This window comes from Homarus americanus, unplaced genomic scaffold, assembly GCF_018991925.1.
Source record: "Homarus americanus isolate GMGI-L3 unplaced genomic scaffold, GMGI_Hamer_2.0 scaffold44110, whole genome shotgun sequence".
Classification (NCBI taxonomy): Eukaryota; Metazoa; Arthropoda; class Malacostraca; order Decapoda; family Nephropidae; genus Homarus; species Homarus americanus.
Window position 1 is genome coordinate 164,907 of NW_024719061.1, and position 10,498 is coordinate 175,404.

Consider the following 10,498-nt stretch of genomic DNA (forward strand, 5'->3'; position numbering starts at 1 on the left):
AATAGACTACATGTTGGGGGGAAATGGGTTTTGACAGATTAAAAGCATCTTCTTTGCATTATAGAATCTGTAAGTGTCTTTTTGTAAACTGTATACTGTATTGACATCTAGATATCCTGTCAAGATTTGTAATGCCTGTACTTGATGTATCTCTGACTGTCATTTTACTACTGTTGCCTGGTGTGTGCATGGATTTTTGGAATGTACATTGATACTTCAAATTTTGGGATATGTACATTTTGTGAGTATAACTGTATGGCATGTGGTTAAAAATTAACAGTGTACAGTATAACCAAATTAATTGCACAGAAGACAGTTAATATCCACACCAGTACTTAAGTATCACCATTTAGTTATAGAAAATAACAAATCTTTGAGGTTTTCCATGATAATGTGACCCCCATTCTTTGCAAAATGAGTCTATGAAATAAATGAAAGCATGAGAGTTGCAGAATAACATACAAGGATAGGAAGGTGATTAGCAGTGTATGTCAGAGGTAAAAAAGAGAATGAGAAATTGTTTGTTTGTGCTATTCTGTTGCTCTCCACAAATGAAGATATGACTGTAGTTAGGATTACGGGTGTGTAGTTTAATTATGGATGGCAAAAAAAAAATTAGGAAAAGCCAAACATCTTGGAATTCTAAATAACTTATGTTAATGTTTTATATCAAGCTGTTAGAAAATACAGAACAATAATATACCATTCCATGTATGTTTAGGTTGCAAACTCCCCTCCTATCAAGCATGAGTTTGATAACAGTTCTTGTTATGCTGTTACTTTACTTTAATTATAGCATCTGTCAGGGAAGTTTTATGTGAATTATTTGTTTATATTTTAGTATACAGTGAAAAATGTATGATTGTTTGTGTGAATGGGTGGTCACATGTACAGTAGCGGACAAAAGTTCTCTCCCCATGGTGAAACTGAGTCACGGAAATGAGTCTCAGAACTGACTTATCCTGACTGATTTATTTTGTTTAGGGTCGATCCTGCTTCATTTTGGGTAGGAGTGAACTTTTGACCTTGATTGTACAGTACTACAGTTATTAAGTATTATCTTAACTGTATATGCTCTGTACTTGGTGTTACAAGGAACAAGGATTTTACAGTAAAATGTAAATATAGCATTAAAAAATATGGCTATACTGTAAATGGTTAATTCGTAGTGTACTTTTGAAAACAATCTCAATTTTATACTTCTAAATAATAGTTGTTGTTTTTTATCTTAAGAACTAGCTTCTACATTCTCAACTTCAGATCAATATCTTGTGTCATGTACTAAAAGCTTAATTTTGAAAATTTTTGTGCGCAGTTCTTCTCTGCTATCACATGCTGTGTCCTCACACCCCTGCACTGTCATAAAAGCTGTAGATGTGAATTAACAAGTTTTAAAAAGTTTCTGTTAAGTGTACTATACTTTTCCCTCCCTCACGCCCCCTGAAAGGAAGCCCTGGTCGCATGTGCTTGTCCTCTTTGCTTTTGGTCATTAATGTTAGCTGCACACTCACAGGCTCAGGCGGGTATAATGCCCTTACAGCCGCACCAACTGCGTCCTCTGTACGGGCCATCACCGACAAGGAACACGAGGACAGCGAACCGGAGAAGAAGCCAAAGAGTATGCTAGTGATATCTGGTGGGGAAGGATACATCGACTTCAGAATTGGTCAGTCCAAACTTGTTTGCTTGTATTATCCAATTTTTAAGGATGTGACTAAATGCTGTTCTTTATATGTAAGTTTCCTCCCTTTTTTTGTACATAGGATTTATATGCACAAATATGATAAAAATGCTTGTAGATTAGTAATATAATGCTCTTTCTTGCAAAGAAACTTTTGAGAGTACAGTATATTAAATTACATGCCAGCTACATAATAGTTTAGAACATAAAGCCTTCCCTTGTATATTTGTATTTGCCTAGGCTTAAGAAATTAAGTGCTTTTTGTTGTGTGTTACTTGCTTGGGATTTTTTGGTGTGCTTGTTTTGATGTTTGTGCCTCACAGCTGACGAGCGTGAGGAGGATCGAGACACAGCCAGTCACCTCCTGGTGTGGCATATACCAGTGGAGGACAACCTATCTCACCTCAATGCCCAACCTAATACCTCCACCACCACCACAACCTCCTCCACTATAACCACCACAACCACCTCCAACCCCATCTCGGCAACCACCAACGGCCATTCGTAGCAGCCCTACCATCACCACTTGGACAGCTACAGCCTCTCAGCCAGCTAAGGGTACGCGCCTCTCTCACCTCAGAGTCACAGCACCACGGTCTCTACTACTCTTCCTAGTTACCAAGGATTTGACCCCCAACTTATTGAATTGAAAACTGAAGGACATTTGAAAACCTTAGTATAGTAGTGTCATATTCATTTTTGTCTTATCAGAGTGTAGGAGCAGGAATATATAGTCAGTGAAGTAGTGAGAATATGTGTTAAACACTCCGATCGTTTATTTTCAATTTTTCATGAACATGTCCTAACAGGTACCATTTAATTATTTATTATTTTTTATTTCTTCATTAAGTTTTTACAACTTTATTTGAGCATAAGCACCTTTTGCTTCCCTCTCCCTTGCTCTTATATTTTTGTTTTAAGTTGTAATCAAGTAATGCCCCCCCTCCACATCTTGGCAAATCACTGAAACCCAATTATTTCTGCACTTTTATTTCTTATATATTTTGTACAGTGAAGTTCCAACTAATGTGGGTCAAATCTTGGGTTCCCTGCATGCAGCTTAACCAAGGTCACCTAGGTCACTGCACTGCATGCTGACCCTGTAGAACCATGGGTCTGAATGGGTCAAATCCTGCTCTCTCTCTCTCTCTCTCTCTCTCTGTCTTCCCCTCTCTATCACTCTTGTATCTTGGAAGAATATGGCACTGATTTAGAACCCTAACAAGCAGCTGTATCATTACATATCAGTTTCACATTTTGTTTAAGATGGATGCTAAAAATTTCCTCCCATTTCCAAGCCTACTTACTCTTTTATATTATAGATTCTTTGCTGATAAGCAATGCTCCCCCCCCCAAAAAAAAAACCAGTCGAGTAACTTTTCATTTGGGATATTCAATAGTATATCTATTATAAATGGATTCTTTATTTTATTATTATGGAATTAGAACAATGTCTTAATAGAGAATACTTTTGGTCCATTTCTATGCTATAGCTTTATATGTTGTCTTATATGTTATGCCCCACTTCATTCTACTTAATTAAGCTAAAAACACTTTGTTCTCTTTATTTGAAGCTATGTTAGTTTTTTATGTTGTCTAAAACATACTGTTAAGGAGGGCCACTAGTAAGAATTGATACTGTAACTAATTTATATGTTCATCATACATCCCTCTGCCCATGAGAATCTGCTGTGACTCCGTCGTGAAGAGGCAAATACCTGTGCTTTCTGTGGTGGCGGTAATCATTTAGTCCATCTGGTGAATTTATAGTTATGTTCTTTCCTGTATGGTAGGATGGATATTTGTTTGTATGGTGATGGGCAGCTTATATTTTAAATTAGTGGTGTCAACAATTTTGACAAAGTTGTGTTGTGTTAAGATGTTCTTGTATTGATGTTTTTTTTTCACAGAAAATCTCTGAATTTGTTCATCAAAAGTTCCCATCTGCTTACAAATTTATGTCTGTCATATTTTATTTATTTAAGTACATTTCAAAACTCTTTGCAAAGCTTTTTAGATGCTGTATGTAGAAGAGCCTACGGCCATTACTGAGTGGGAGCTGCATCACCTAGTCCTCCGTAACTGCTTACTCCCTTGTCTTGGCTTTTTTTGCACAAATTACTTCATCAAGTTTATCTTTTTCAGCTTCATAGGTTCTTGTTTAGTGGTCATTTTGCATTTAAAGGCATTGCTCTGAATTCTATAGTGGTCAATGAATGTAACATATATCCCATTGATAGGAAATTTGACAAAATAACTGAAAAAATGGTATACTGTTGTCAAATAGGTTGCTTATTAGAACCTTGAGCATGCCAAAAGAATCTTTTCTTCCTCCTGTAGCAAATTTTATTAGATAGAAAACAGTGGTATCACAGCAAGGCTCAAGATTCAGTGCCTATGCATCTCTGTTCTCCAACAATGTTAGGGTTTCTAGAGATATTACCTCATTTGTACTTCACTGACAATTTTGTGCTTGACTTCTGTCTCTCATTTCCCAGTTACAATTATGGTAGTGTTAAAGTACAACCAAGAGCACCTTTAAAAATCCATACTCTGATACATCCAAATATGTAAATTTTTATGCAGTGTTTTACAATTTGCACCTTTCCTAGAACATGTTTTAACTTTTTATTTTCAGAGTGTATATACAGTACATTATTTATATCAGAAATGAAATTTAAAATACACTTGTCCCTTACTTAGACAGGGGATGTGTTCCTGGTAAATGGTATGCATATGGAACCCATGTAAAACAAACATTGTTTCACATAATAAAATGGGGGGGGAGGTTATTCCTGACTCCTTCAAACCCTAAAATTTCTCACAAAATCGCTCACAAAAAAATGCAAGAAACAACAACCTTAAACATATCCATCTTGTTACTTTGCAGCTAATGAAGATGACTCAACCAGAGCAGTTTTAATTTCTTTTCATTCCTCTTAATGCTTGACTCGTCCATGTTAAAGGCACAACTTAACATCACTGCTGACTCCCCACTGCCAAGTCATCAGATAATCACACACTTGGTTTATAGTGTAATCATTCCTTTTTTCTCATCTCAGGATTGTCTTTGGTGACTGGAGATTTATGTTTGGTGTTGAGCAGGTGGCATGATGCAGGAAATTAATCCAAACTAATAAATCAGTAACACAGTACACTGCAAGTATGATCACTTGACAACACAGATATGGTGTTCAGGAAAATTTCAATGTCACATAGATTGTTTTATGTGAAACTGATTGATTTAATTAAATATGATTTTTCTGTTATATTTAAATGGTAATAATGCCAACTGAAAACCATCCTCAAGCTAACCTAAAAACTATGTTCAGTATTTCAATTTTTTTTTTAATTACATGTACATAAGCACATTTGTATATTTGGAACTTATGTAAAGAGGGACAAGTGTAAAAATATCATACAGTCTCCAAATACTGTGGAAACACACTCAGGGTGTAAAACGATTGCAGGTCACCAGTTTATCATTCTTTCCTCTGCTTATGTCCACACCACAGTGCCAATATTGTTTGTCACTTTGTAAAGATTACCTATCACAATTAAGGAATTATGGGAACTTTCTGCTGTGAAGTAAATAAGTGGAAACTGAGCATGTTTGATGATACTTTCCATGGATAAGGTAGTATTGTGTATACTGTACATTTTTATTTTATATAGAGGAATGATGACGGATTTGACTCTGTCATTGGGCTCGCATCTTTGTGGATGTCAACACATTATATTCACTTAAATACTTCTTTACCTCCGTCTAGCATAACATTTCATTATTCTAGAATATTTTCAGTCTTACATATTATTACCTTTTTTACCTCCTTCGTTGTATTGTCATTTACTACATTTTGCACACGATATTCTCATAACCTTGACCCTTAAATGGCAACCATCATCAGTGTAAGTCAGCTGTAGGGACAGAAGCCAACTTCAATGGATATTTCATGTTCTTTGCATTCCATTTTTTACACATATGGGGGCAGAGTAGGGAGGGAATCCTTAGCTGCCATTTAAGAGTTAAATCTCATTGTACCTGTACACATATTTATGCTTTATCTCTTCCCAGTGTTTCTTCCTTTCTCATAGGCAACATTCTATCCATACTTTCTTCACAGAATCTCTCCCTCACTAGTGGTCTGTCTCAGGCTTATCTCCTTTACATGTATTCAGTCTCATAAAGTTCTTTCTCTTACTTACATTCTGTTGTTTAAAGATCTCTCCCTTATATACATTCCTTCACAAATGTTTCTCCCTGCGTAATATGTTGATTCATAAAAATCTCTCCCTCATGCGTGTTCATTTTCACAGATTCCTCCTTTATCTATTTTACTTCAAATACAGTAATATTAAGATACAACTGGAAGATTGAGTCAGGGAATGAGGGTCTGAAATATGTACGTACTACTTTTTTGTGCAATATTATTAAAATAGTAAGCATGTAATGGCTCACAGTCCTTATATATTATACACACTTTAGGTAAATCATGCTTTGACCCTGAAACATGTTGAACAAAGTCACTCTCTATTACTTATCAATATCTATTCAAATATTACTTGAATCTCACTAAAGATAAATTATAGCAAGAAAGTCACCCACCAAACGTATCAAATGGTTGGTCATTTTACATTGACACATTTATTGGCTAGTTTTCATTTTAAGTTCCAAACAAGGTGATACTGAAATTAGCATCAGTTTGTGTCATCAGTGAATGAATGGTCGAGTTTCAATTGCATCAACAAATATGGAATTTTTTTACTTTATTTGGAGTTTTAGAGTAAGTCAGCCTGGGAGATCAAATATCTAAATTTTTTGTACTGTTCTAGGTATTTAATAGAATAATTCCCTTAAAAGGTTATATACTGTACTGTATTATAAGAATATCAGAAGATTCTTTCAAATTACAGGTGAGGGGGAGGAAGATGGAACTCCAGAACCATCTGCTGAGTCGCTGAGTCGCGGTGATCGCTCTCACCTCATCGTCTGGTCTGTGGCGCGTCCTCCACTCTGAGGCCATTAGTCATGCTTTGGAGGGGAGTAGTCATCACAACAAGGGATTATTTGGCGCTCAGAGCAGATTTTCTTTGTCACTGCTTAGTTCTAGTATGGGCTAACATACAGTGAGAAAATTTTTAGAATAAATAGCCTCAGAGCAGTGAAAAAGAATGTTTGCTTTTGGGATCTCTCTAAGGATCAGACAAGTCATCACATCACCATTTTCTCAGGTGTTACAGATACTGAACATTCCAATCCCAACAACTGCACAAAGTGGAAATGAATAATTCAATACTAATTTTCATTAATGGTATTAAAATCTGCATTACTGTTGTTCTTCATGGGCTTAGCCAAACATAATAGGAATAGCAAATGCTTAATTTGCATCCTTGGCAGTACACAAGTAAGCAATGGGAAACTGTGCATGTTCGGGTTGGTATAAATTCATCTATCTGGCAACCTACATTTCTTCATTGTTTAAGTGATCACAGCACAAGAACAGACTCAGCATGGAGCTGTAAGTGTCACTGTTTTAAGACAGTACAGTATAGGCAGCAAGTTGTATGGTTATAATTTTGCCATTAGTTTTGGTTTGATTAATCCAGCAGACATGTAAGCTTAACTGTTCTTCCTTTAAGCTTAACCATTTTTCATTCTTTTCAGTCTTCAAAAGTGTGTTAGGATTTTTCTTATAAACATAATAGCTCTAGTCTTTCGATCGTCTCCAAGATGAGAAAGCACATACAGGTATGTACGGTGTGTTCATAAGACAGATACATAAGAATTTTGAAAGAAAATAATTTCATAATTTTGAAGGGAAACATGTCTTTCAGTATGGTACAGTATTTGTATTAGGTTCTATATTTTATTTTGGTATTGATGATAAGTCTTAAGAAGAAGGAATTAAAAATAAAGAAAAATGGATACCTTGCTTATCTTGCTCTATAATGATTTTATATTTTTACATTTCTTTAATCTCCATAACACTGAGCTATAAATTTATCCTCATTGTAGAATTAAGATCCAGGACAATTATGTTTGAGCAGAAATTTTTGTAAATCGGGTATACAGTACAGTGTATATACAGTATTTAATGTGAATTTTATCATGTATAAAAAAGTTGATTTTTTCTTCTACTTTTTTTAGGTTGAAGCAAAGACAATGAAATCCACTTTTATAATGTTAAAGCTAGCCAGCAGCAACTGTCATGAATGATTGCCATAAGGAGCCCCTGTGTTTTGTAAAATTTTATTACTGTTGGTGGTTAATTTTAATTAAACGTGTGTGCTTTTGAAAGAAAATATATTTATGTACTGGATTAAAAGTTTGAGTAACAGGAATTCATTGGCAGTATTAAGGCTGGCATGTTTTTAACATTTATATTATTTTGTTTTCTTGGCCATTTGTGAGGTGTAAATTTTAAATATATGAGGCCTAATAGGACCTTTGTCATTATGATGGGGAAAAAAAAACTTTGCTCAAAATGCCCATCACTTGTCATGAAATTTGGTATAGCTCAGAATTCTTATCTCATTCGGTTTGGAAACATTGTCTAGGCTACATGGCTGTCAGTTTTTGAAAGCAAGGAAGACAACATGAGTTTTTATGTGTTGATAAGCAACATAGATACCCAGCAAGATTAACCCATTGTATTTCTTGAGCCTTAAATTTGCCTTTAGTTGAGAAATCACATCTCAGATACAATGAGTCTAATAGGTATGAACTTGCAGCTTCATCCTGAAGTATGATGCAGGCTATAGAAAGTACTTAACCAATAACCTGTGCTTGGCTCCACTAAAATTTCCTCCCCCTCCCATCCTGTGTGTGATGCAAATTGTTGATAGCACCAGATGTTTTGATGCTACTGTAGATGATCTGAACGTTGCCTTTTTGTAATAGAGATGTAGGAGAAGCGTACTTCACCTGAGTTTTATGTGAGATTCTAAAAATGTATACTTAAAGAAAAGGGTCTTAGGCATAGTATTATGGAAAGTTCAGTATAAGAGAGTTGAGTGCAGGCTACCTTTATTGCGTGGTGATGAGCAAACTTGAGTTTTACACCAGGGTCAAATTTATTGAAATTATTATTGGTACAGTACTGTACAGTATATACCAAGGGAAGTACATTTCACCTGAATCTTACTTTAGTGTCAAATCATTGGTGTTATCATGAACATTGGGTGTAGCAGCTTATTCCCAAATGCTGAGAGCTGTGCAATCTCTTGAGGCTTCATATTTTTTAACAAATATCTTTCTTTTGTGTTCATTTATAAACTGAAACAGTTCTTGAGAATTAAAGCAATGCAAGTATTCTTTAAAAAATATTGCAGTGTGCTGCTTAAGAGCTGTCTCAGATATTTCTTCAGGTTCCCACATTTTAATTTATAATTTCTTCAACTGAAGTCTCTCCAAATATGATATTTTCATCATATTTAAATAAGACTTTCAGTAGAATGTTCCTCTACCTTGTCAGTTATTTGTTACACATATTTTTTTATATTAATTACACAAAGAGTCTTCTACCATCAAAAAAAAAAAAGATTAATATAAATATATATATATATATATCAGTACCAAAGCTTTATTGTTTTGATAATTTTGTTATGTATAGGAATGTAATTAGTTACTTGTGGAGAGAAAGTTTGTAGTTCCATATTGGAACTGTTGACTGTTTTATAAGAACTTACTTTGTGTTCACTGTTGAAATTCACGAAGATATGCTAACATCTTTCTTTGGCAAATGAAACACCAAGGCACAAGTCATTTACAAAATTGTTTGCTAAGCAGACAAGACATTGTAGTTGCTATATAACATTTTTACAAGTTTTATCTGAAGCTCTTTGTATACCAGGCCATGGTTTATAGCTTGTATACTGAGAGATACAGTTGTATAGTATCTTGTATGGTTGTAATTTATTTGATGTATGTATTATTGATATATAGTATCACGGATTAATGTCAACCTGTCTTGTGAATACAGCTTGATCCGCAGTAAACAACAATAACCCATGTAATCATTTTATTGTCTTTCATCCTTTTTGAAAGAGCACATATCAATAAATAGGAATTATTATCTTCTTAATGGAAAAAGCCAATAATTTTTTGTTAAGAGGAACACTCACCACTGTATGGGTAAAGGGTGTTGCATTTTCTAAAACCACAACAGCATATACAGAATGTTAAAAGTAGAGGTTTTTGTGATGTGTCACTACCTACAGTGCTTCAGTAACAACCCTTCAAGCCCAGAGTTGCATTACACTTACAGAAGTTATATCTTTAAAAGATCTATATATAAAACAATATGCACTAGTGTTTATAAACTATTACATAAACTTTCTATTTTAACTTTCCCTACTACTGTCTTATCTCTTTCATCATCCCATTTTATGGCTTTGAAATCCCAAGGGATCAGTGTTGGGCTTAGTACATCTGGGGACACTTCGAGAATTAGTCCCTCATATACCCCTGGAAATAAAGAAAGGGAAGTTTGGGTCCATCTCCCGGAGTACAGTACTGTATTATAACCCAGCCAATAAGGAATGTGGACATAAGTATAGGTTATCTGCTTGAGGTTTGCTACATTCATGTTCTTACTTTGGGAGTGTGGGGCAGGTGATGCCTTATTTGTGTATAATGTTCATACGGTATTGGTTACAAGTGTATACAGTAAACCCTCGATAACTCGGCATATATAGGGCTCTGGCCTTGCCGAGTTATCCCAAATTCTGACTTATCGAGGCACTTTCCCCTCCTACAAAAAGAACAAAAATTAATAAAAAATTATCGACCCATATACTGTATGTGTACAGTACATG

At 35.0% G+C, this 10,498-nt stretch overlaps 1 protein-coding gene across 1 annotated transcript in view; it reads left to right on the forward strand.

Moving 5' to 3' along the window:
- LOC121859895 (C-Jun-amino-terminal kinase-interacting protein 4-like) overlaps positions 1-9,692 on the forward strand; it is a 110,230-nt gene extending 100,538 nt beyond the window's left edge. Inside the window, 2 exon segments of the mRNA XM_042356852.1 lie at positions 1,514-1,666; positions 6,596-9,692. Coding sequence (XP_042212786.1) covers positions 1,514-1,666; positions 6,596-6,699 — 257 coding nt within the window. The 3' untranslated portion in view covers positions 6,700-9,692.
- Positions 9,693-10,498: the final 806 nt, after the last annotated feature.